A 27,939-nucleotide genomic window follows, 5' to 3' on the forward strand; every position below is an offset into this window, starting at 1 on the left:
TTTATGTTTCATTTCCTTTGCATCTTTTATTTGTATTCTCCACTATCCTTACTGTATTTTTGGTCATATTTGTTGCTTCTTGGGTACTTGCTAATTTATTCATTTCTGAGACAATTTTGTTTTTTAATTTCTTTCTTCACTTTAGCCAACTTCCATTTCACATCTTCCTGTTTTTCCATTTTTATTCTGAGTTTTAAAATTCTTGATTTATTGTGTCTGTGGTATCTGCAAATGTTTATTTATATTTAATCTGTGTTGGAAGTATTGTTTAAGTTTTTCTCTGCTTCATGGCTGTCTGGTTTTAGTTCTCAATTGTGAAGGTTTTTTTAAAATGTAAATTTGTGTGGATGCTTGAATAATTTGTAGATATTGTTCATGTTTATTTGTGTTAATTTTTCTGTTTAATAACTTATTTTTATAGAGGAACAGGGAGCCCTGTGTTGGTGGTTTCTTTTGCTTCTTAGGTTGGATGCTCCCTCTTCTGTTCATATAGTGAAATGCAGTTATTTATTTATTTTTAAATAAATGGGGCTTTTGGGGTCTGTTTTCTTTGAATTCTTTTCTACTAATTTAATTCAGCAGAGCTGTTATCTTGGCCACTTTCTTCTTTTCTCTTACCAGCTATCCCTGAGGGAATATCTCTTCCAAAGTATTTTCCTCTCTTCAAAGCTGTCTTCCCATAATTACCACTCAGGCCCCCTACATTTTATAATCCCCTTTCATTTGGCCTCCTCATCAAAAGTGCTCTGATTTACAAGATTTTATCCTTACTCTCAGGATTTCTCCTATGCATGTGGAACCCCCTCCTTCCAGACTAAATCATGGTTGATGTTTATTGTGTTATCTTTGTATAGTGGCCTCTAATGCTTAAGCAGTCCACATCTGCTTGGAGGTGGGCTCCTGAGCACACTCTGCTGGTCTAGGGTGTTTATTTCCCCAGTTATATGCAAATTAAAGTATATGTAGATTAACGGATTTTGTGTCCTACTTATGCTGTAGACATAAGTTATGGGTATTATTTGCTCTCTTTTTATAGCAATTGGAAGGATATGTAGAGAGATTGTAATTTAGGTGGTTGCCATTATTCTGTAGGAGACTGAACTTATAAGTTAATAATGTAACATAACATTAAAAACCAGAAAAAGAACAGTAAAACAAAGGAGTAAGGGCTTAATGAAGATAGAAGGAGACACTAATAACTCAGAGGTAAAAAAACTAGCAGAATTGAAAACAACTCAAGATCTATGAAGTGATGGTGGGAGAGACATCCACATTGGTAAGGCTCGAGGTAGTTTATCATAAAAGGGTAGAAACACAAAAGTTAAGAAAGATAAAAGTGACACAAACACAAATACAGAGCCAATAAAATATATGCTAAATTTTGAAAATGCAATAAATTTTCTTATTTTCTAAGCAGACATAAGTTATCAAAATTGGCTCAAGATAAAAAAAAAATCAATAGTAATCTTAGAAAAATATTAAAGTTATAAGAAATCTTGGAAAGAAATCATGTTTACAAAGTAATAATGGATTTTTTTTTCTTTTAAGTTTGAAGTACCTGTGTATAATGTCCAAGTAATAGTGGAATAGAGAAGTTGAAGCACAAGAGAGAATCTATAGTTATAAATACAGATTTGGGATTTTGTCACCATATAAGTAAAAAAAAAAAAAAATCCATTGCTGTTGTACATTATCACATGCTTACAGACAGGTGAAAAATGTGTTATTCTACCAGATCTTACTGGTTTTCATGTTTGCTTACAGATAAGTAAGAAAGAGTGCATCACCCTACCAGATCTTATTGATTTTCCTTCACTTCCTTGTCAACCTGCTCTTTCTCCAGTAATAACTGATATCTCTTTATTACAGATTGAAAGTAAGTATGATGATACCGTAAGTACAAATAACTCTGTGAGGTAAAGTTAAATATTAATGGAGGGACACCTGGGTGGCTCAGTCGGTTGAGCACCCTGTGTCGGGCTCTGTGCTGCCAGCTCAGGGCCTGGAGCCTGCTTCAGATTCTGTGTCTCGCTGTGTCTCTGCTCCTCCCCTGCTCGTGCTCTGTCTCTCTCTCAAAAGTGAATGAAGATTTAAAAAACAAAAATTTTTTTAATAAAAAAATATTAATGGGGAATTATTGTCTAATAGGTACTGAGTTTTAATTTCGGAAGATAAAAAAGTTCTAGAGATGGACAGTGGTGATGGTTGTACAGCATCATAAAAGTACATAATGCCACTGAACTGTACATTTAAAAGAGGTTAAAACTGTAAATTTTATTATGTGTATTTTACCACAAAAATGTTAAATTATTTTAAAGAATGTGAATTATATGTTAATTACTGCATATATTTAATCAGTAATATTATTTGCGGGTAAAATTTATTCTTGCTATTTTAAGCACTTTTAAGTTTTACACTCCTAACTTTTAGCTTTTGGACATTGACGGGTTATAATCCTTTAGGAGAGAAGATTATTGAACAACTGAAACAAGTAAAGAAAGAAAGAAGATATCTGGAAAGAATTAGAGAAGAACTAATTAAAAAAGTTGAAAAACTATTTGAGCAAAGCAAGTTGAAGCAATGTCACGGTAAAATTTATTACATCTTTTATCACTATTTTATCATTAATTAACATACTTTACATAAGGTTTTTTAAAATTTAAGTTCAAATTTTTTTATAACATTCCTTTATTCATTTACTAAATAAGTATGTATTGTCTGCTGAACTTAGCCACTGTTCTAGGGGCTGAGGAGATAATAGGCAGACACAATTTTGTCTCTGCCCTCAAAGAGCTTATAGTCCATTGGGGAAATGATAAGAAAACAGTAATAATACATCCTGATGATGCTATGATAAAGGAATTACAGAATTGTATGCACAGGAGTACAGAAGAAGAACACCTAAATTAGATGGAAGAGATCAAGAAAGGCTTCCCAGAAAACTGTTAAATATGCTTAAATCTGAAGTGTGCCTCCTCTTGGCTGTAGGCTTTCAGACATGCTTTCCCTCTGCCATCTACATCTCCTTTTCCTTCTACCCACCCCTTCCCAGTTTACCTGGCTAGTTCCTACTAATCATTCAATCTCAGCTTAGATATTACTCTAGAATCATCCCCTGAATCCCTTAGTCTTCTCTACATGCTTAATTTTGTGGTATGTGTGTCTGTTTTGCCAAACTGAATGAATGAATGAATGAATGAATGAATGAATGAATAAGAGAAATTAAGTAGAAAAATAGGTAGTTTTCCTGCAACAGAATTAGAAACAAGTGTTACTAGGACTAGGTAGAAATGGAAAAACAAGCCAGGGTAGAGAGATGTTAAAGGATTTGAGAAGACTGCATTTTGGGTGGTATTGGAGGATTATATGAATAAAAGGTATATATGGAATTAACTGGTTGTAGGATTCTCAATTTACAGCAAAATTATTACTTCAGTGTTAGAACTGACTGAATGTTATAGGCAATGTCAGGAGGTATTTCTGCAGGTTCTACCTTATTAACTGGTATCCTGGAAATGATGGCAATGACTAAGTTTTTGTCGTACTGTTAAAAGTGATTTTATCAGACAAATTTGAGTAATGGACTAGAAATCACAGGACCAGGATTCTAATACCAGATCAGTGATTTATGTAGACAAGTTATTTCTCCTCTTTGTGTCTTCCTTTTTCTGTTTATAAAATGAGAATATCAGGGGTGCCTAGGTGGCTCAGTTGGTTAAGTGTCAAACTTTGGCTTAGGTCATGATCTCATGGCTCCTGGGTTCAAATCCCCGCGTCAGACTCTGTGCTGGCAGCTCAGAGCCTGGAGCCTGCTTCAGATTCTGTATCTCTTTCTCTTTTTGCCCCCTCCCCTGGTTATGTGCTCTCTTGCTCTCAAAACTAAACATTTAAAATGAGAATGATTACTTTCTATTTCAACAGGAATGTTTCAAGATAAAAGGCATGTATCAGCTATCAAATACGTAGGAAGCCTACTATGTGCATCAATTCCTTGCATTGTTTTAAATGCTGAGGATACAGTAAACAAGATGAACATGGCCCTGCCCTTAAGGAGCTTTCTTCTAATGCAAGGAGATAGATGTAAACAAATAAGACAATATCAGCTCCTGATTAGAGCTCAAAAGTCCCTTTAAAAGAGCAAAGAGTGATGGAGCAGAAAAAAATGTTTTAGCTTGAATTTTCAAAGAAGGCATCACTGAGGAGATATCATTAAGATGTGATTAATAAGGAGGCAGGCATCTAAAGAGATAAGAGGAAAAAAAACAAAAACAAAAACCAGTCCAAACAGAAGGAACACTAAAATGTCAAGGTCCAGAGATGGAAGTGAACTTGGAGTATTGAGGAGCTGAAATAAGGCCAGTGTGGCTGGAACTTAATATGGAGGAATGTAGAGGAAGATAAAATCAAAAGCTCACCAAGGAACAGACAGGCCAATTTAAGGAGTTTAGGTTCTATTCTAAGATGAGAAGCCATTGGAGGATTTTGAGAGATGTATAGGACTTTAAAAATATTTTTAGAACATCAGAATGACTGCTGTATGGAATAGCCCATAGAGGGGCAGGAATGGAAGCAGAGAGACCAGTTAGAAACATAATCCACTTTCAAAAGATGATTGTGCACTGACTAGGGACATAGCATTGAAGAAGACAGAATGTGCCAGATGCTGGAAGTATTTTACAGTAGTACCAATAGAACTTGCTGAGGGATTAGATATAGGACATGAGGGAAATAAATAGTTAAAATCCTGAGTTAAAATCCCATAAAGTTGTAGAATTTTAATGAAATCAACTTTTATATCTGGGGTTTTCATTTCTTTGATAATTTTTTAAAAGAGAAGCAAAAGCATATTCTGATATAGTAGCATGCAGTTTGTGTTCCTGTTAAGTTTGTATTTAGAATCTCATTGGGTCAAAATGATTCCCTACATTGGCAGTATTTGATTTCTAATTTTTTTCAACTACAGGGCTCAGGCTTAAATTCTGCCCTACATACATTTGGGGATATATTTGGAATAATTTTAATAAGTGATAAATCAGAATCAGCTTATTTTATAAAACATAAGTCATTTAAGGGGATGAAAAAATATTATACCTTTCTCTTCATTGTTTTAATTATGATTTGAAATCAGACTATGGAAAAAGTAATCAAAATAAATATACACATTTTTCTATAGGTAGTATTTTTAATCAAGATTTTTCAGAAATAATTACAAGCTTAAAGAACTTGGTTTGGTTCCTGGATTCATCACTATTTTCTATATTTGTAGGCCAATCCTTTTATTATCTAATAAACATTTCAGTCTTTGCTTTAATTTCCTCAGCATATGAGGAAGGAAGAGTGGGGGAGTAGAAGGGTTTAAATTAACTCAAGGGTCCTTTCCGAGTTGAAAAGTTTAATCCTTTAGTCAGACTCACATTATAGTCCTTGCTTTTTTTGTAGCCTGTGATGATTGGAAGAAAAAATACTTTGAAACAAAGAAAATCACAGCATCGTTGGAGGAGGTTTTAACAAAACTTCGAGAAGATTTAGAACTTTACTATAAAAAACTGCTCATGCAGCTTGAAGCCAGGGACATTAAGATGAGACCAAAGAATTTGGCAAACATCACAGACTCTAAGGTACTTATTACTAAATGTGTTCACATTCTATTAGAGAAGTTCTACTCAAAATGCATGTTTTATTATTGCTAGTATTATCATAGGTAGAATGCTTTGGGCTACGGGTAACAAAAACTTGACTTAACCAATAAGAAAATTTATGATCTCATGTAATGGGTGCTGAGAGGATACAATTAGGAGCTTAATGAGATCTTTAAGGGACTATGTGCTTCTGGCATTCCTTACCTATTATTTTCAGCATTGGCTTCATTATAAGACTGCTTGTCCTCATGGTACCAATAGAGTTGCCAATGGCAAGTAGGGCTATCTGCCTCCTAAAGAAGAATATATAAAACTTTTCTCCAGTCTTACACTAATATTATACACCAATTATATCTCAGTAAGGTATATAACATATTTATGTATGTATTATGAAATGATTACCATAATAAATTTAGTTAACATCCATCATCTCACAGTTACAGATTATTTTTCTTGTAACGAGAACTTTTAAGGTCTATTTCCTAAGCAATTTTCAAATATACAATACTGTTAATTGTAGTTATCATGCTGTACATTACATTCTCAGAACTTATTTTCACCCCAAGTTTGTGCCTTTTGACCACTTTCACCCATTTCCCTTCATTTTCTACCCTCTGGCAACCACCAATCTGTTCTCTGTTTCTATGAGTAAAAGTTTACCATTTTAGATAAATCTAATGTAAAACTCAAATAGGCTCAAGTAATGGATTATCCATCTTAGCTGATACTAATTATCTTGCATAGCTGATTTTTTTGTTTTATCAAGTTCAGTATACAATTTTTTTCACAGAGGCAGCTTAAAATTTTAAATAGTTTTTGTTGACCATTATACCTCATAAACTTTTCTGAACAAAAATAACTAAAAAAGCTTCTTATATTAAATAGGTTTTCTTATATCTAGTATTTAATTATTAAATATTTTAAAGTAATACTATCCAATTCAGCTGATAAATTGTTATGACAATTTCAAAAGCCTTGCTAGTATCTTAAACCTAGTATATTCCTTTTATAGTAATATTTCTTACCATTAAATTGGCACCACAAAGGCAACTTGCACAAATATCTACTTATTTTTACAAAACATGAATAAATGTAATACAACAGAAGAGAATGTGGTCCCTAAGACATAAGAAAAAGGTCAATTCTAATTTACTCCAAAGCAATGAGTTTATTTTATGCAATAGGTTATTCTTATGATTTGCTTTTTTGGTATTTGTTATCACTTGATAGTTTGCAAGACAATTAAAAATAAAAATAAATAGGGGCACCTGGGTGGCTTAGTTGGTTTTGGCTCAAGTCATGATCTCACAGTTTGTGAGTTCAAGCCCCACATCAGGCTCTACATTAACAGCATGGAGCATGCTTGAGATTCTCTCTCAAAATAAAGAAACAAACTTAAAAAAATAAAAATAAATAAAAATGAATTTACTAAATGTCTTTGTTTCATACAGAATTACCTTATAATCCAGATCACTGAGGTACAGCATGCTATTGACCAACTTAAGAGAAAACTGGATACTGACAAAATGAAACTCATAATGGAAGCTAAGGTAATTTGCATTTCTCCTAATCAGACACCATTTATCTTGAAATAAATTGTTTTAATTTTGGGTATCAAAAGCCTAAAGATAGTACAGATTGTCTTAAAGTCATTACCTTAACCAAGAGCATGAGTGAGAAAAATGCAAGAAGTAAATCCTGTGAAAAGATGCCTGTTATAACAAGGCCAAAGTAAAATTTCACTAAGAATTAAAGCAAAAGGACCTTGTGAATCAGTAGAGTCTCAATATTTTAAAAGTAATTTATTTATGGATGACTCTAATATATGCAAGTCTGACAAACCACTTAGCTCTCTGAGCTCAATTTTTTTTTAAACCCATTCTAGGGTAAGTCTCTCATTCTGATTATTTTCATGTATATATAATTAATGCTCTAAATTCATTTCTTTATCAGAAATAGCTCTACGACATGAATAATGACCCCTTTCTAGAATGAGCACTGTCCATTGTTCTACAGTGATGGAAATGTTCCATATCTGCACTGTCAGATACAGCAACCACTAGCCACATAAGGATATTGAGCACTTGAAATGTAGCTTGTTGTGTGACTGAGGAACTGATATTCAATCTTCATATAATTTGTTAATTTATATAGCTATATGTGGCAAGTAGCTACTGTATTGAATAGCCCAGTTCTAGAATCTTTTCACTAGCAGCATTCAATTAGGACTCTCTGAATTTTAGAACAGTAAAATGAAAGCTAATTTTTGAAAGGTAATTGTTTTTGTAGGTGAGAAAACAAGCAGTTTCAGATTTACGCATGCTGAAAACTGAACTGGCACAGAAGAAAAATAACACATCTGTACAGCCTCAATTGGGTATGTTAATTTAAAACTTATTTGCCAAAAAAATGTAACCATTGTTTTCCTTGGTGCGATACTTTATATAAATCATAAGTTATATATTTTTTTCGCTTTTCATTTGGGTTTCAAAAAATGTTTCAGGAACTATTAGATGTAAAAAAGCAAAACACTAGCTATTTGGTTATTGTTGAAGTTTTTAAGTCTATTACACATTTTACAGTACTATATTTTATAAAATAGTCTTAAAATTTAATAGCAATATTTCATATTTATTAAAATGATTTAAAGAATCTATCTGCATTTAAATACAGACCATTTATTCATTGTATTTGATTAAAATCAATCTAGAAATTATAGTTTATAAATAGGGATATTGAATTTACATCCAGAGCTATGATAGAGATTAGTATCTAAGAATTCAAATTTTTAAAATTTTAGAAATACAAAGACAATAGTAATTCAACAAATACTATGGAAAATGGTTGGTTTCACTCTGTCATAAATAATTGGATAAATAGGAAGTATTCTCAATAACAGGTGACTGAATCATCATTTATTCCAAATGAGGGAAGAGGGTGAAATGTACAGAGAAGACAGGATTTATGTAAGTCCAGAGTTCAAGGATGCAGATTTTTAATAAGTGTAACACAGTTGCCCTGAGGAAAAGAACAGAGACCTCTTTACATTTAGAACAATTATCTTTTAGAGAGATTTTGTGCAGAGAAAAAAGTTGAAAAACCAATGTCTTTAAATTAAAGGAAAAATGCACATATAGAAAAAAATTTAACAATGGAAAGAAATTAGATGTTCATAAATGAAGGAATATTAATAGAATCATGTTCAACACTAAGTTTTTCCTGAAAGTTTCTGCTATAACCTCATAAAAATAATTTAGGTAAAAAATATTAGGTAGTTCTAACATACTAATTCAAAATATGACTTCTATTTTATTTTTTCCTCTGGAGGCTTTCAGAGAATTTGAGTACTATATGAAATCAGGAAGCAGAAAAATTTTTGGAACAAAAAGTACAGAGCTAACTGCTTCTCAAAGACTAGGTTTTAAAAAATCTAGTCTAAGCAAATAATTTCCAATTCAAATTATACATATTTTAAAAATCAGCAATAAAATATAGCAAGTTGACTTCTTACCTTTGTTTTTAGATAACCAAAGCATTTATCTGCTTTTAATTGCTTTTAAATATAACTAAATTATATGACAAAAATGTATACATTTTCATTTCTTCAAGAAACTATACAGATCATTTTTCTAAATCTTAGTTTAACAAAAGATGCTCATCTGTCACAGCTTTGGGTTTAAGACTTTCCACATTTCTTTGGTTTGCTGTTTGGCTACAGCATCTCCAGAGTAGTCAAGACAATTTGCGTGCCACATGCCAATGCCTCGTAAGCCATGCTTTTGTATGTATGCTGCCTTTAAAGAAATGCTCTGAGGGTTATCATACCACACTTGATGCAAATGGCCAGAAGAATCCTAGAAGAAGAAATTAAACTATTCAGCACAATATTAAATCCAATGACTCAAAAATGATACAATGAAATAAAGATTTTAGGGCACAATATTTTCTGCTTCCATGATTCTGTATGTGGTACTTTCTAGATATGATTGTGGTGAGTTCACAACAGAAGAGAACAAATGAACTTCATAATATATTCTATATAAAGTCCTTCTCATGCCCTAAGATTCCTTCCTTGGTCTGATCTGATGATTATCAACCAAGATGTACATCTGAAGCACTTGTGTGGCTTTAAAAAATACAAACTACTGGGACCCACACCACATGAAAAAATCTTCAGGGCTGATGACAGGGCATACATTTGTTTTGTGTTTTGCCATTCCATTAGATAATTCTGATATGCAGACACAGTTAAGGAGGATCACTGCTCTGGTCCTCTAAGCCAGTTTATGTATTTTTTTTTTCTTCTACAGTTCCTGGAAATGTGCCTAATTAAGAACTCAGCAGATGACTTCATCTGTGATGAATCAGTCATATCAAAAGGTAATGGGTGAGGAAAATATCTCCTTTTCCAGGTCTTACAGACTTGATTTTAAGAGCCTGTCGGGTGTGGATTCCATGGGTAACTTATGCACACACATTTTTGTAGATGAGAAAATCTGAAAATGGTCTTACGCTCACCTTCCACCCTTTAAAGTCCTCCTCAGCATCAACTGCCTCTAGTACTAACACAGTCTCTCCTAGAAGGTAGATAAGCTATTGGATAAAAGAAAGAGAAAAGGAACAGAAAAACTAGGCAAAAGGTAAAGGAAAGGGGGAAAAGATAGGAAATAAAAAATCGAATCAACTGATTTTAAATAATTATGCTGATTTTTATATACATCTGGGAAACTTTTAAAGGCAATTCTCAATGGATGCCAGTAATAATTTTATTTATGGTAGCACCACTGGAATTAGGACTACTTTGCAGGACATTAGTCACTTGGTAAATGAATAAACTGGCATATTTAAGTATAGTAGGCTCATTTACTACAAGCATATTTTATATTCTATTTAAAATTTTAAACTGTGATTCACTATTAAAAGGCAACCTCTATGTAAATATAGAAATATTTATTTTTGCAGGTTCAGGGATGAATCCAAAGACACATATCTCTTTGCCATTATTTAGTGAGTACTTTGAGCCCTTTTGATACTGTTAAGAAATTTCAAATGCCTCAAAGTAGTGAAGGATGAAAGGATGAAAAACTGAGCATATGTAAAATTGATCTATTCATGATTAAGGGATACATATGCTTTTGGGAATATCGAGTGCATGATGAGGCTGCTATGGCTCAAACAGCATAAGAAAGCAAAAACGATTCTCTTCAATCACAACAAGAAACTTGATTTTGGTTGCTATGGAATTTTACAATGAATGAAAAAGAGGAACAAAACAGTTTTATAGCTAAACTGTTGTCTAAAGTGCCATTAAATAAATGGCTTTCAAAAGGTTTATCAAAAGGCTTCCTGAATTGTAAAACCTTAAAGAATTTGTCGTATTCATTAAGGAAAAAAATAAGTCAGGGACTACAAAAAATAGTACCCCAGAGTGTAAAATATTGCACTGTTTGGCAAAGACAAGATTATAATATACCCTAGTTTAATGGGTATATAAAGGTATAGAAATCTCTACACCAAAGCTTTCTACATAATTGATACATATGTACATGCCTGTATAGCAAAATTTATTAAATATTTTTCATAAATTGGGACCAGGCCATTATTAAGTAAATTCCTACTGGAGTCAACTTACATCGTATTTTAGGGCTCCTTTTACAGTAACAGAATCTAAAGTAAATTCAAAGATGGCTTGTAATTGAGGTGTGTGGAAAAGTTTGGCAATTACTATTTATCAAACACTACCTGACAGAATTGCTCTTGTCATTTCCTCTACTTCTTCAAGTTTCTGTTTGTAATATAATTTGTCTAGTGTCACATAGTTTATACCATTTTCCACTGATTCCATGATGATGCATTCTTTATTCTCAGCCTCATGCCTTCCTATGAAAAACAGCCTCATCAGAACCTTTAGGCTACCTTGAAATGAAGGCTTACTGAGTGGTAAACTATTTTGGCCCAAAGCCACAGTTATACATAGCTGTCAATTATTACAGGAGACCCTGTTTGTGATATGCATGTTTTTATAACCTTATCTAACATGACAAGTGGCCCATGCAAAGAAGTTATATTATTAGCATAAGTTGAACTGCTCAGCTAGAAAGTAGAGTACCTGATTACAAGTTTACTCATCTAAACTCTATGTTGTACCCTAAAAGAAAACTGATAGAAATTCTTAATATCAAATATGTAATTATGAAAACATGCAGTTATGAAAATAGAATGTTCATAACTTGTGAAAAGTCTTACTTTATAGTTATAGTAAGAGGCCTGCTGATTTTTATCCCAGTGGCTTCCAGAAATAGAACTATTTACGTGCTTCATAATTATTTTATAGGGCACCTGCTGTCCTGAAGCAATACCACAAGAGGCCCTCCAGGAAGGGACTTTTGGAATGGTACAAACACGATCCTAGAAATATAAAATGTTCATGTTATACATTTATCAGTTAAGCAAGTCTTAGAAACCCAATCAGAAAATGTAATCAAAAACTATTAAAAATAAAATATGCACTATAAATAACCTGACTATACCTAATAAAAGTAAAAAGAAAATATTCAGAAACTTCCATGGGATTAAATAATTAAACACTACCTTTTTAGTCTCAAACTATGTTCATATACAAAACAGGCTCCAAAAATATAATAGAGAAAAAAATCATATAGGAAATAATCTGTTCTTACCTCCAATAGCTTTAGACAGGTATAGTCATAACCATACCAGGGGATACCCATTACAAGTTTCTCAGGGTTAATGCCGATCTTGATGTAGTCATCATACCCTAATCAAGTTGGGACGGAAAAGGCATATTTTTTTTCTTTATAGTCTACTAATGGGTTTATACAAGCTATTCAACCTTTCGGAAGCTAAGTTTGAAAAAACAAGTACATTTATGCAAAATACCAATAGAGTGTTTCTCTAATATGACATAAGTGATTTGTTTTGAATATTGGAACACATTTAAAACAAGATCAAATTGAAGCAAAAAACTCATAAAATTTATTTCTAGGAAGAATGACACATCTCAGGAAAGCATGTTAATTGTGTATTAACTGCTAAGACATGATATAACTCTCTGGCAGGGATGGCCTCAGAATCTCATATAGCATATTTCTATAACATGGAACAATTGTGCTTTCTATAAGTATGAATTACAGCTAGGGAGAAGAAATGTCCCCCAATTACTCTGTATTCAATCTATAGTTAGGAAACAAAGAAATATGAACAGATTCCTGGTCAGTCCCTGCTGTGCCCAATGCTGCAAAATGTTTTCCCACCCAAAGATGTTCCAAGATTATCAGAAAGTTGAATTAAGTAAATTTGCTGTTTTTAAGAGCCTTTATTGTGTACTGTTAAATATCCAAGAGAGGGGTACAGTATGCCTTATTTCACAAACATATTTGATAATGAGCCTAATATTGTTAGGACACAATTATCTCCTTTATGAAACACAGTTTGGAAAAATGAACTACTTTGTAGTTTTAACAGTTATTTTCCAAATTATAAGTGGCATATGCATATGATCAGATTATTAATTTGGACATGATGAGGCTAGGTTCTAAGATTTTTCTCTAAATTGAAAAATATTTTTTTATTAATCAATACTTAAAGCAGGGCCAATTATCTCAGAAAATTTCACTTGAGTCCAAAAGATAGCAAGAAATCTTTTATTGAATTGGCTGATGTGATATGAATGATAGATCAGAAGTACTCTTAATTCTAATAGTGATATAGCATGGGTGCTAATAATAAATGCCAAATAAGACAGTCCTCTATCAATCATGCACAGTAGCTACTCACATTATAACTATCTTTGCTATTAGCTAACATTGGTTATTTCAACAAAAAGATCATGTCAAATTCTAGATAAGCAAATATCTCCTTTATGTAACTTTGGGAGAAAAGTTTTGACTTGAAGTTAGAACACCTGCTTGAGCCCCAACTAAATAATACTTAGTAGCAATACAAAGAGAACTTAACACTCATCATCCCATCTATAATAGAGGATTAATAATATATCCCACAAAATTTTTAGAAGAATTAAGTGAAAACTTTATGTAAACTTGAAAGCTCCCCAAATTAAGTGATACTCATGTTTCAAGAAAGCTTTACAAATGGAAAAGGTATACAAATGATTTAGAAATACTAAAATAACCTTAATGTCAAAGTGATCATTTTGTGGATTCTTACCAGTTAATGTCTCCTTATAGGGAGCATTGGCTGCTGCAATACATTCTGACAAGGCCGGACTTTGTTCATCATAAGACATCACAAAGAGAAAGTCACAAGCATCTGCAATTCCAGTGTAATTATAGCACCTGTCTTTGCACTTTGGAGACCAAGTTACATCAAAGGTTACCTGTGGAAAAACACGTACCATTTTATGTAACATGATCAAATATGCTTATTATGTCAGTTTACTATATATATTTGCTTCATACTACCCAAGAAAAAAAGATCTATTTACATATATGAACATAGGGTTCTATATGCTTATAGAAGTAGAACAGTTCTAAGATATTTTTACCCAGATGTGTTAACCCAGACATATATTTGGACAGACACAATGACCAGGAGCAGGGCACTGTGTAGAAGAGGAATTTTAAATGTCTTTAGAGGCTAGACTGGTACCTCAACTGATTGAAAGAAATAGACATAATGACAATAGAGTGTAGATGGGTCACTAAGCAACTAAAGAGTAAGCACAACTAAAATAATTCAAGTACAGAAGTTTTTAAAAATATTGTGTGGGCTAGATAGGTCATCTCTTGGTACAAGTTGACTGTCCTGGGTTGGGAGTCTAATATTCAATTATGTTACATGATAGGTTTAATCCAACATTACAGTTAAAGAAAGTGGTTCATGGCTATAGGGATAAACTAATCAACTCAAAATGTTGAACAAATCACTTAAATGTTATTTTATGGGAATATTCAAATAAAACCTGAATGATGAATTACCTTTCATTTTTGTAAGCCAGTCTTCAACAAAGATGAGTCTCTTTAAAATATTTATTGCCTTAACCAGATATTAATTTGCATTATTTTATATATGGGCAAATGTTCTAAAGCATCATTAAAGGTTTCTTTTTCCTTTAGATACTCATTAAACACATTAATTATTACAAAAATTAAGATAATGCAATTAAAATTTTTATACTTTGGCCAATTTATTGTTATAGAATTTTGACAATCCTAAAAAGAGTTGTAATTCTCTATTAACACTAATGGAATCTCAGCTTTATAAGTACAAGCTTTCCTCAATAGCACTACAGCAAAATAGGTTATAAAGTGAATTTTTTACACATCCAATCCCATTTTATCACTGCTTCCTATTATAAAATGGAGCTATACTATAGTAACAGAGAAACCAAATGATCACCTCTAAAAAGGAAAATTTCAAATCCACTGTAGAAGTCCTTACCTCTCCTGAGCATTAGTATTTGTACCTGGGGTGGCTTAGTCGGTTAAGCATCTGCTTCTTGATTTCGGCTCAGGTCATGATCTCACAGTTAGTGAGTTCGAACCCCACATCCAGTGAGATTGAGCCCTGCTTCGTGTGAGCCTCACTTCTCTGTCTCTCCCTTTCTGTTTCTCTGCCCCTCATGGGATTCTCTCTCTCTTTGCCCTCATTCACTTGCACCCTCTCTCCCCCTCAGAAAAAAGAAAGACTATTTTTACCTGGATTTCCTGTCATGGTTAATCTCCTATTTTTGAGAAAGCAGCATTCGTATATTAGACAAATCAAAATGATTTTGGTTCTAGTTTTGGCTCTGTTATAACTAGGTCTGTGTCTCTAAAAACATCTGAATTGGTTTTCCTACCTGTAAAAAAATCATTGTGTGGGAAGAACTCTTCTGGCATATTTCTAGCTCTTTAATTCTAGGACCATAATTCTGTAATCTTTTTTTTTTTATATATAGGCAAAATGAATTTTTTTAAATATAAAATTTATTGTCAAATTGGTTTCCATACAACACCCAGTGCTCATCCCAACAGGTGCCCTCGTCAATACCTATCACTCATCCTCCCCCTCCCTCCCTCCCCCCCTTAACCTTCAGTTTGTTCTCAGTTTTTAAGAATCTCTTATGTTTTGGCTCCCTCCCTAACATTTTTTTTTTCCCTTCCCCTCCTCCATGGTCTTCTGTTAAGTTTCTCAGGATCCACATAAGAGTGAAAACATATGGTATCTGTCTTCCTCTGTATGACTTCTTTCACTTAGCATAACACTCTCCAGTTCCATCCACGTTGCTACAAAAGGCCATATTTCATTCTTTCTCATTGCCACATAGTATTATTGCGTATATAAACCACAATTTCTTTATCCATTCTCAAATCAATGTGATACATCACATTAATAAAAGAGCATAATTCTGTAATCTTAATCATCATTTCCCCAAACCTCATTTCTCCTTCCAGACTCTATTTGTCTTTTTTTTTTTTTTTTTTTTGGTGGCCAGTTTAAGAACTTTAGAGCTATTATCTGACTTCTCTCACACCCCATAACTAATCTCCCATTTTCCTTTGGGTGGCTTCTCATAACTGGTTCTGCTTCTTTCTTTCCATTAATTCAATATTTATTGAACACTTCCTGAGTGTTAGGGTTATGCCATCATCCTAATCCAAACTATAAATCTCAAGTTATTAGACTTGGATTAGTATTTACTGGTTTCCATTTCTCCTCTAGACTATTATACATACTACTATGGAATAACCTTCCCCACTTTCTACCATGTAACACACCACATACAGAATAAAATGCATATGCTTCAGTCTGACATTCTGGACTTTCCACAATCTGGCATGCCTTAGCAACTGTACCTTCCACTAATTTTGATACATGAATTTGACATAATAGGCCAAATTGTTCTACTTGCCCCTCAAAATTGGAAATAGATACTCCTATTGCAAAGTCTGCTCAATTTCTTCCTCCGTGCCCTTTCACTGTAGCATAATCTGGGCTAGCAAAGAGGTTGTTTCCCTTACACTAACTCTAATCTCTTAGTAACAGCAATCTAGAAAATGAAGGAAACGTTTTCTGAGAACAAAATTTGTGAGGAGAGGAGTATGTTGGCCTGTGTACCAGGTATTTGCTATTCTTGATCTAAACTGTATTCGTCTGAGGAGGGAAGGTCCAAGATGGTGATGTAGGAAAACCCAGAAACCACCTGCTCCACAGACATACTAAATCTACACCTACTTATAGAGCAGTTCCTCTGAAAGAACTGACGACTGACTGAACAGCTTTTGCACAACAGAAGAGAAACACACCACCTAGAAGACAGCAAGAGAGATGTAGACACGGGTACAAAGGAAGTCCCCACCCCCCTGATGCTGCTACTTGCAGTGGGGAGGGATATATACTGGGAGACCATGAGAAGATTTGTCTGCCTTGGGGTACAGGGGGAAAAAGCAACTTTTTAATAAAAGATCAATTAGAGGGGCTCCTGGGTGGCACAGTTGGTTAAGCCTCTGACTTTGGCTCGGGTCATGATCTTACTGTTCATGGGTTCAAGCCCCGTGTCAGGCTCTGTGCTGACAGCTCAGAGCCTGGAGCCTGCTTCAGATTCTGTGTCTTCCTCTCTTTCTCTCTCTCTTAGCCCCTGCCCCACTTGTGCTCTATCTCTCAAAAATAAATAAATAAATATTCAATCAATTAGAATATACAAAATCTAGCCCTAGAACTCTGTCAAAAAGTGGGGGAGCTGCTAGAAATCTTGGGGTCAGAAGGGTTGGCAAGCACCAGGGTTTACATTCCCTCACTACCTGGATATCATGAACAGGAGCAGGGCCTGGGTGGGTACCCAAGGCAGCTTACCACTTCAGTAAGCCCTGGGCTCCTAGTCCACACCAGTCCTACCCATCCCACAAGGCAGATCGAATATGGTACACATAAGACAACCCTGGTCAGCATTTACCATAGTTACAGCTGCCTCACCAAAGTGACAGAGGTGCATAACACCCTAAAACTTTCCAGGCCTGCACTGCTTTGGCTCCAGGCAATTTGCCAGGGCATTCTCCACCCAGAAAAGCACCCTGAGACACTCTGGCCTGTGCCTGCCTCGACTCCAGCCACCCTGCCAGAGTACCCATGCACAAATGTCCTGAGAAGTCTACCCACTTAAGCTTCACCTGTCCTGCCAAGGCACCCTCTACACAAAGAACCCTGGGACTGTCCCAGCCTATGCCCACTTCAACTCTGACCATCTCACCCGGGTGGCCCCACCCTGCAGGGGAACTCATGCTAGCCACCACTCCAGCCAGCTGGCCAAAATTACCAGGTGCACACAGTCTACACAAGGGATGATTACACACACAGGACCATTCCTTCAAGTTTAGAAATAGCTGTTCTACCTAATTCATAGAAACAAACACAGAAAGTCAAGCAAAATGACAAAGAAGAATATGCTTCAAAAAGAATTCAGAAAAGGAACTGAATGAAATGAATATAAGCTATCTACCCAATAAAGACTCTAAATAGTCATAAAGATGCTCACCAGAGAAGAATGGATAGACTCAAAACATTAAGAGGAGTCAGAAACTTTAAAAAAAAAAAATCAGAGTTGAATATGGTAATGGAGATGAAAGATACACAAGAGGGAATCAAGAGTGGATTAGAGGATGCATAAGAATGGACCAACAATCTAGAAGACAGGATAATGGAAAGCACTCAACCTGAACAGCAAAAAGAAAAAAAAAATTAAATGGGGATATGGTAAGGAATATCTTGGACATCAAGTGAATAAGCATTCACATTCTAGGGGTTCCAGGAGGAGAAACAGGAGAGGAGGAGGGAGAGGAGGACAGAAAATTTATTTGAAGAAATAATAGCCAAAAATGTCCCTAACCTGGGGAAGGACACAGACATCTAAGTTCAAGAATCAGAGAGTTCCAAATAAGATGAACTCAGGGAGGTACACAACAAGACAATAATCAAAGTGTTAAAGATTAAAGACATAACTTTAAAAGCAACACAAGGAGTTAGTTACATACAAGGGTTAAAGCTATTTGATGAGTTTTCAACAGAAACTTTATAAGCCAGAGAGAACTGGCATGATCTAGTCAAAGCACAGAAAGGGAAAAACTTCCAAGAATACTCTAACTGGCAAGGTTATCATTCAGAATTGAAGGGGAGAGAGAGTTTCCCAAACAAAAGTTAAAGAAATTTATCACCACAGTTACGAGAGATGTTCAAGGGACTTCTTTACATGTAAAGAAAAAGGCCATAATTAGAAGAAAATTGTGAAAAATTTCACCAGTAAAAGGAAATACAATAAAGGCAGAACAATCACTTATGTAGCTAGTATGAAGGTTAATAGACAAAAGTAGTAAAATCAATTATATCTAAAAATGTAGTGATGGGGCTCACAGTAAAAAGATATAAAATGTGACAACATACATAAAATGAGGGGGAGAAAAATGAACTACGTACAAAATGTGTTTGAACATAACTGACCAACTTATTATAGAGTGCCATATACTTAAGACATATGAACCTCTTGGTAACCACAAACCAAAAATCTATGATGGATACACAAAAAATGAAGAGAAAGAAGTCAAAACATAACGCTAAAAAGTCACCCATCACAAAAAGAGCAAGAAGACAAAAACTACAAAACAATCAGAAAACAATAAAATAGCAGTAAGTACATACCTATCAATAATTACTATAAATGTGAATAGTCTAAATATTCCAATCAAAAGACAGAGTGACAGAATGGTTAAAAAAAAAAAAAAAAAGACTCATTGATTTCAGACCTAAAACCACATATGGACTGAAAGTAACAGGATGGAAAAATACCCCATGCAAATGGAAGGAAAGAAAAAGGTGGGGCAATACTTATCTCAGACATAATAGACTTTAAAATAAGACTATAACAAGAAACAAAAATGAGCATACATAATGATGAAAGCATCAGTCCAATGAGAGGATATAACAGTTGTAAATATGCACCCAACACTGAAGCACCTAACTACATAAAGCAAAACTTAACAGACCTAAAGGAAAAAATGGACAGTAATGTAATAGTGGCAGGGGACTTTAAACCCAACGTACATCAATGGATTGATATTCAGACATAAAATCAACAGGGAAACAGTGGTTTTCAATGACACATCAGACTATATATATCTGTGTGGGTATGTGTATATAGACGTGTGTATACACAGAATACAGTCTTTTCAAATGCAAATAGAACATTCTCCAAGATAGAGGATGTGTTAGGCCACAAAAACAAGTCTCAATAAATTCAAGAAAACTGAAATATCAAACATTTTCCAACCACAAAGGAATGAAACTAAAAATCAATTACCAAAAAAAAAAAAAAAAAATGAAAAAAAACAAACACATGGAAGCTAAACAACATGCTACTAAACAACAAATGGGTCAAAGAAATGAACTTTTTTATTATTTTTCTGATTTCTGAATAGTTCTTTTTAATGTTACTATTGCAATAGTTTCAGGGTGCCACAAACCATGCCCATATAAAATGGCAAACAACCCATAATATTGTGTGTGTTCTGACTGAACCCAGTGGTTTTTGCCATGTCTCTGTCCCTCTGCTTGGGCATCCCTATTACCGGAGACACAACAACATTTAAATTAGGCCAATTAATAACTCTACAATGGCCTCTAAGTGTTCAAGTGAAAAGAAGAGTCACATATCTCTCACTTTGAATCAAAAGGTAGAAATGATTAAGCTTAGTGAGGAAGGCATGTCAAAGCTGAGACAGGCCAAAAGCTAAACTTTTTGTGCCAAACAGCCAAGTTGTGAAAGCAAAAAGTTCTTGAAAGAAATTAAAAGTGCTACTCCAGTAAGCACATGAATTATAAGAAAGTAAAAATTGTAAGAAAGTAAAAATTATAAGAAAGTAAAAGCCATATTGCTGATATGGAGAAAGTATTAATGGTCTAGATGGAAGATCAAACCAGCCAAAATTCCCTTAAGCCATAGTCTAATCCAGGGAGAAAGTCCTTAACTCTTCAATTCTTTGAAAGCTGGGAGAGGTGAGGAAGCTGCAAAAGAGAAGTTTGAAGCAGCAGCAGTTGGTTCATGAGTTTTAAGGGGAAAAAAAACCTTTCTCCATAACATAAAAGTGCAAGGTGAAGCAAGAAGTGCTGATGTAGAAGCTGCAGCAAGTTATCCAGAAGATCTAGCTAAGATAATTAATGAAGGTGGCTACACTAAACAATAGATTTTCAAGATTGACAAAACAGCCTTTATTGGAAGAAGGCTGTTATCTAAGATTGGAAGAAGATGCTATCTAAGGAATTCCATAGCTAGAAAGAAGTCAGTCAATTTCTGACTTCAAAGCTTCATAGGACAAAGTCTCTTGTTAAGGACTAAAATAGCTGGTGACTTTAAGCTGAAGCCAATTCTCATTCACCATTATGAAAATTCTAGGGCCCTTGAGAATTATGCTAAACCTGGAAGAGGGGGCCATGATGCTGGAGCAGCATGGAACTTTTTTTTTTTGCCTCTCTTATTTCTGAAATGCAGCTAGATCAACACCAAACTATCTTGCACACCTGGAAAACTGATTTGAGGATTAACACAACAATCTGCACAACTTGAACCACAGAACTTGGCAGTTACATGGCATGGAGAGATGAACTGGGGGAGACAGAAGCCATAGAGGGTAGGGAGCTGTTTTTGCTTGTGGAGAGAGGACAGAGACAGGGGAGAGTACAGGAAAAGCACTCCTCCCCAACCCCCAAAAGCAGATGGAGAGAAGGAGAAAGAGTGGACTGAACAAAAAAGAGAAAAAGGGACTGCAAGCCAAAAAAAAAAAAAAAAAAAAAAAGGGGTGGGGGGAGAAAGTAGAAAGAGGGCTTATATACCATTAAGTCTCTATAAACAGGGGAGAACAGAGTCTGAAACTCTGCAGTTCAATACCTGGCGGAGCTCTGGTGGGAAGGGCAAATCCCCAGGAGCAGAGAGCAAGATCTGAGGGGTCCTCAGGGAACATGGGGAGAGGCGATTCCCCTGCTGGGAGGACAGTTGGTAGAAGCTGTGTGGCCTCCCCACAGGCAAAGGTCCCAGCAGACCCTGGAGAGCAGCCACATTCGCTGGTGTTGGAACAAGGACATTAAGGGTGAAGCCTGGCACCAGGTGTGTGTTGTGATTTACCATAATCCCTGAAATGCTGCTGCTACATGATCATGAAAACTTTTTCTGGGGTGGGCTGGCACCCAGCTGCAGTCTCTGGGCATCTGCAGCAGTTACAGGTGCATGAACATTCCAGGGGGTGGGCTGGCACCCGGCCATTGCTCAGCGAGACCATCCCCCAGAGGGTTTGTGTGGGTCAAAGCCGCAGTCCCTCAGAAGTGAGGGGTTTGGAAACAGCCCCATCTGAGATAAAACTCTGGAGGGAGGTGCCCCTGGTGGTTGACGGCTTTGTCATGGACTCTGTAGAAGTGGGGAGTGGACAGAAGCCAGAGACAAAGGAAGGGTGCATGATTGCCAGTCAGTGAGAGCACAGAATTCTGATACTAGAGACTAGGTAGCTGGGTGACACCATTTTCACCCCTCCTGCATAAGGGCATATATGCCTACATGTGTCACCCCAGTAAACTAAGCAGTGCCATCTAGTGGAGAACAGAGCCATTACACCAAGCCCTGCCCAACTGGGCCAACCGCACTCTAGAGGAACACCACAAATCTCTCCACCTGCTTAGTTTACAGATTATAAAGTGCTTCATAGTTTGAATTCTAGGGGAAAATGGATGTAATTTCAATCGTATTTCATTCTGTTCGCTGGTCCCTCTATTCATTTTTTTTCTTTTTCTTTTCTTATTCTTGAATACAGAAAGAAAAAAATTATTTTTATTATCCGTTTTTATAAAAAAGATTTTTCTTTAATTTTTTTCTTTTTTTTACTTTTTTGTAAATTTTTGAAATTCTATTTTACTTTCATCATTTCACTTTATTCTATTTTATTGTATTCTTTTTTTAAATTTTCGTTTTCCTTTTTTTCCCCTTTTTTTCTTTTCTTTCCCTTTTTTTTAATCTATTACGTCAAACTTCTTTCAACAACCAGACCTAAATATACCTAATATCTAACATCCTTTGATTTTTTGTGTGTGCTGTTTTTAAGTTTTTAATTTTTATTTTTTAATTTTTTTATTTTATTAATCCTTTTTTTTCCTTCAAAATGAAGAAACAAAGGAATTCACCCCAAAAGAAAGAACAGGAAGAAATGACAGCCAGGGACTTAACACAGATACAAGCAAGATGTCTGAACCAGAATTTAGAATCTCGACAAGAAGAATACTAACGGGTTGTAAAAAGCATAGAATTCCTTTCTGCAGAGATAAAAGAAGTAAAATCTAGTCAGGATGAAATAAAAAATGCTATAACTGAGCTGCAATCTTGAATGGTTCCCATGGCAGCAAGGATGGATGAAGCAGATCAGCGAATCAGCAATACAGAGGACAAACTTATGGAGAATAATGAAGCAGGAAAAAAAGAGGGAAACTGAGGGAAAAGAGCATGATATAAGAATTAGAGAACTCAGTGACTCATTAAAAAGGAATAAAATCTGAATCTTAGGGGTCCCAGAAGATGAAGAGAGACAGAAAGGGGTAGAATGGTTATGTGAGCAAATCATAGCAGAAAACTTGCCTAACCTGGGGAAAGACACAGGCATTGAAATCCAGGAAGCACAGAGAACTCCCATCAGATTCAACAGAGGACAAACTTATGGAGAATAATGAAGCAGGAAAAAAAGAGGGAAACTGAGGCAAAAGAGCATGATATAAGAATTAGAGAACTCAGTGATTCATTAAAAAGGAATAGGGGCACCTGGGTGGCTCAGTCGGTTGAGCGTCCGACTTCGGTTCAGGTCATGATCTCGCACTCCGTGAGTTCAAGCCCCACATCGGGCTCTGTGCTGACAGCTCAGAGCCTGGAGCCTGTTTCAGATTCTGTGTCTCCCTCTCTCTCTCTGGCCCTCCCCCCGTTCATGCTCTCTCTCTGTCTCAAAAATAAATAAATGTTTTAAATAAATAAATAAATAAATAGGAATAACATCTGAATCTTAGGGGTCCCAGAAGATGAAGAGAGAGAGAGAAAGGGGTAGAAGGGTTATGTGAGCAAATCAGCAGAAAACTTTCCTAACCTGGGGAAAGACACAGGCATCGAAATCCAGGAAGCACAGAGAACTCCCGTCAGATTCAACAAAAACCAGCCATCAACAAGGCATATCATAGTCAAATTCACAAAATACTCAGGCAAGGAAAGAATCATGAAAGCAGCAAGGAAAAAAAAGTCTTTAACCTACAAAGGAAGACAGATCAGGTTTGCAGCAGACCTATCCACAGAAACTTGGCAGGCCAGAAAGGAGTGGCAGAATGTATTCAATGTGCTGAATTGGAAAAATATGCAGCCAAGAATTCTTTATCCAGCAAGACTGTCATTCAAAATAGGAGAGATAAAAAGTTTCCCAGACAAACAAAAATTAAAGGAATTTGTGACAACTAAACCAGCCCTGCAAGAAAGTTTAAAGGGTACACTCCGAGGGGAGAAAAAAAAAAAGGAAAAAAAAATTCCAAAAGCAACAAAGACTAAAAGGACCAAGAACACCACCAGAAACTCCAACTCTATAGGCAACATAATGTCAATAAATTAATATTTCAGTACTCTAAGCGTCAATGGACTCAATGCTCCAATCAAAAGAAATAGGGTAACAGAATGGATACGAAAACAAGATCCATCTATATGCTGTTTACAAGAGACCCATTTTAGACCTAAAGACACCTTCAGATTCAAAATAAGGGGATAGAGAACCATCTAACATGCTAATGGTCACCAAAACAAAGCTGGAGTAGCCATACTCATATCAGACAATCTAGATTTTAAAATAAAGACTGTAACAGATGAAGAAGGGCATTATATCATAATTAAGGGGTATTCCCACCAAGAGCTAACAATTGTAAACATTTATGCTCCAAACGTGGAAGAACCCAAATATATAAATCAATTAATCACAAACATACAGAAACTCATTGATAATAATACCACAATAGTAGGGGACTTCAACACCCCCACTTACAGCAATGGACAGATCATAGAAACAGAAAATAATCAAGGAAACAATGGCTTTGAATGACACACTGGACTGGATGGGCTTACCAGACATATTCAAAACATTTCATCCTAAAGCAACAGAATACAATAAACACTCTACTCGAGTGCACATGGAACATTCTCCAGAATACATCACATACCAGGACACAAATAAGCCCTCAAGAAGTACAAAAAGATCGAGATCATACTGTGCATATTTTCAGACCACAACACTATGAAACTTGAAATCAACCACAAGAAAAAATTTGCAAAGATAACAAATACTTAGAGACTAAAGAACATCCTATTAAAGAATAAATGGGCTAAACAAGAAGTTAAAAAGAGGAAATTAAAAAGTACGTGGAAGCCAATGAAAATAACACCACAGTCCAAAACCTCTGGGATGCAGCAAAGGCAGTCATAAGAGGGAAGTACATAGCAATCCAAGCCTTCCTTAAAAAGGAAGAAAGGTCTCAGATACACAACCTAACTTTACACCTTAAAGAGCTGGAAAAAGAACAGCAAATAAAACCCAGGGGGCACCTGAGTGGCTCAGTCAGTTAAGCTCCCAACTTCACTCAGGTCATGATCTCGCATTTCATGGGTTTGAGCCCTGCATCAGTCTCTGGGCTGGCAGCTGGGAGCCTGGAGCCTGCTTCAGATTCTGTGTTTCCCTTTCTCTTCCCCTCACCCACCCTCCCTCCCTCTCTCTCTCTTTCTCTCTCTCTCTCTCTCTCAAAAATAAACATTTAAAAATTAAAAAAAAAAAAAAACAGCAGAAGGCAGGAAATAAAGATTAGAGCAGAAATCAATGCTATCGAAATCAAAAAAACAGAACAGATCAATAAAACCAGGAGCTGGTTCTTTGAAAGAATTAACAAAATTGATAAATCCTTAGTCAGTTTGAACAAAAAGAAAAAGGAAAGCCCCAAATAAATAAAATCAAGAATGAAAGAGAGATCACAACCAATACTGCAGAAATAAATAAGAGAATTAATTTGCAGAAATTAATAAGAGAATATTATGAGCAATTATACACCAATAAAATAGGCAATCCGGAAGAAATGGTCAAATTCCAAGAAACATATAAACTACCAAAACTAAAACAGGAAGAAATAGAAAATTTGAACAGACCCATAACCAGTAAGGAAATCAAATTAGTAATCAAAAATCTCCCAAAAAACAAGAGTCCAGGGTTGGATAGCTTTCCAGGGAAATTCTACCAACATTTAAAGAAGAGTTAACACCTACACTTTTGAAGCTATTCCAAAAAATAGAAATGGAAGGAAAACTTCCAAACTCATTCTATGAAGCCAGCATTACCTTGATTCCAAAACCAAAGATCCCTCTAAAAAGGAAAACTACAGGTCAATTTCCCTGATGAACATGGATGCAAAAATCCTCAACAAGATACTAACCAAACGGATCCAACAATACATTAAAAGAAGTATTCACCATGACCAAGTGGGATTTAGACCTGGAATGCAGAGTGGGTTCAATATCCTCAAAACAATCAATGTGATACATCACATCAATAAAAGAAAGGACAAGAACCACATGATCCTCTCGATAGATGCAGAGAAAGCATTTGACAAAACATAGCATCCTTTCTTGATAAAAACCCTCAAGACTGTAGGAATAGAAGGATCGTACCTCAAGATCATAAAAGCCATATATGAAAGACCCACCGCTAATATCATCCTCAATGGACAAAAAAAAAAAAACTGAGAGCTTTCCCCCTAAAGTCAAGAAGACGACAGGGATGTCCACTCTTACCACTGTTATTCAACATAGTATTGGAAGTCCCAGCCTCAGCAATCAGACAACACAAATGAATAAAAGGCATCCAAATTGGCCAGGAGGAATTCAAACTTTCACTCTTCATGTCTGACATACTGTATGTGGAAAACCCAAAAGACTCCACCAAAAAGCTGTTAGAACTGATCCATGAATTCAGCCAAGTCACAGGATATAAAATCAATGCACAGAAATTAGTTGATTTCTATACACCAATAATGAAGCAGCAGAAAGAGAAATCAAGGAGTCGATCCCATTTACAATTGCACAAAAGCTATAAAATATGTAGGAATAAACCTAACTGAAGAGGTGAGTTGCAGCGCTAGTCGCGGTCGGATGAAGCTTTTTCATCACTTGCAAAGGTTCGCCGGGTCATGGGGCCAGCCTGACTGAGAAAAGGATGCTCCCGGGAGATGAATGCGGAACCACCTCCTCCTGCTGTTCAAGTACAGGAGCCTGGTCCGCAAAGGGAAGAAAAGCAAAAGACAAAAATGGCTAAATTCGTGATCCACCTGGCCACTGACGCAGACTGCAGTGACATCCTGCGGCTGATCAAGGAACTGGCCAAATACGAATATATGGAAGAGCAAGTAATATTAACTGAAAAAGATCTACTAGAGGATGGTTTCAGAGAGCACCCTTTCTACCACTGCCTGGTTGCAGAAGTGCCCAAGGAGCACTGGTCTCCGGAAGGACACTGTTGTTGGTTTCGCCATGTACTACTTTACCTATGACCCATGGATTGGCAAACTGTTGTATCTTGAGGACTTCTTCGGAATGAGTGATTATAGAGGCTTTGGCATAGGATCAGAAATTCTGAAGAACCTAAGCCAGGTTGCCATGAAATGACGCTGCAGCAGCATGCACTTCTTGGTAGCTAAATGGAATGAACCATCGATCAACTTCTACAAAAAAAGAGGTGCTTCTGATCTGTCCAGCGAAGAGGGATGGAAACTCTTCAAGATCGACAAGGAGTATTTTTGACTAAAGATGGCAGCAGAGGAGTGAGGAGTGCTGGTGCAGAAAATGACAGCTGCCATTCTATTTTAGATTAAATTCTCAACTGATCTTGCTTTCTATCCTGTTTGTAGTCGAATAGAATGAACACCCATTCCAAAGCTTTATTTTCAGTGGTGTTGTTGCATGTTTGAAATGCGGTCTGTTTAAGATGGCAGTCCTGTATGCAGTTTGGAGTCAGAATTCTCCTTGAACATCTTTTGATAAACAGCAAGGTGGTATGATCTTAATGTATAAGAAAAAAACTTAATTCTTGTGAGTCATTTAAATATGTACAATGTATACGCTGGTACTTAGAGTTTTTGTTTTGATTCTTTTTTAATAAACTACCCTTTGTTTAAAAAAAGGTGAAAAATCTATACACTGAAAACTACAGAAAGCTTATAAAAGAAATTGAAGGTGGCACAAAAAAATGGAAAAATA

At 35.6% G+C, this 27,939-nt stretch overlaps 2 protein-coding genes and 1 pseudogene across 4 annotated transcripts in view; 2 read left to right on the forward strand and 1 right to left on the reverse strand.

Annotated features, from left to right (window-relative positions):
- Positions 1–14,592, forward strand: part of SPATA1 (spermatogenesis associated 1) — a 54,589-nt gene extending 39,997 nt beyond the window's left edge. The window contains 9 exon segments of the mRNA XM_045036112.1: positions 1,765–1,876; positions 2,463–2,588; positions 5,440–5,618; positions 7,091–7,189; positions 7,929–7,984; positions 7,986–8,016; positions 9,950–10,019; positions 10,602–10,646; positions 13,847–14,592. Coding sequence (XP_044892047.1) covers positions 1,765–1,876; positions 2,463–2,588; positions 5,440–5,618; positions 7,091–7,189; positions 7,929–7,984; positions 7,986–8,016; positions 9,950–10,019; positions 10,602–10,646; positions 13,847–13,875 — 747 coding nt within the window. The 3' untranslated portion in view covers positions 13,876–14,592.
- The window catches only part of CTBS (chitobiase), a 44,751-nt gene continuing 25,337 nt past the window's right edge, over positions 8,526–27,939 (reverse strand). For 2 of the 3 annotated variants that reach the window (XM_045036113.1, XM_045036114.1), the window contains 5 exons: positions 13,827–13,995; positions 12,320–12,417; positions 11,886–12,047; positions 10,158–10,232; positions 8,526–9,493 (listed from right to left, as the gene is read on the reverse strand). In XM_045036113.1, coding sequence (XP_044892048.1) covers positions 9,302–9,493; positions 10,158–10,232; positions 11,886–12,047; positions 12,320–12,417; positions 13,827–13,995 — 696 coding nt within the window. In that variant the 3' untranslated portion in view covers positions 8,526–9,301. The remainder of the gene's footprint in view (positions 9,494–10,157; positions 10,233–11,885; positions 12,048–12,319; positions 12,418–13,826; positions 13,996–27,939) is intronic. The other variant, XM_023258860.2, reaches the window with a different exon arrangement.
- On the forward strand, positions 26,688–27,914 carry LOC101097503 (annotated as a pseudogene).

The sequence above is a fragment of the Felis catus genome, chromosome C1 (genome assembly GCF_018350175.1).
Source record: "Felis catus isolate Fca126 chromosome C1, F.catus_Fca126_mat1.0, whole genome shotgun sequence".
NCBI classification, from domain to species: Eukaryota; Metazoa; Chordata; class Mammalia; order Carnivora; family Felidae; genus Felis; species Felis catus.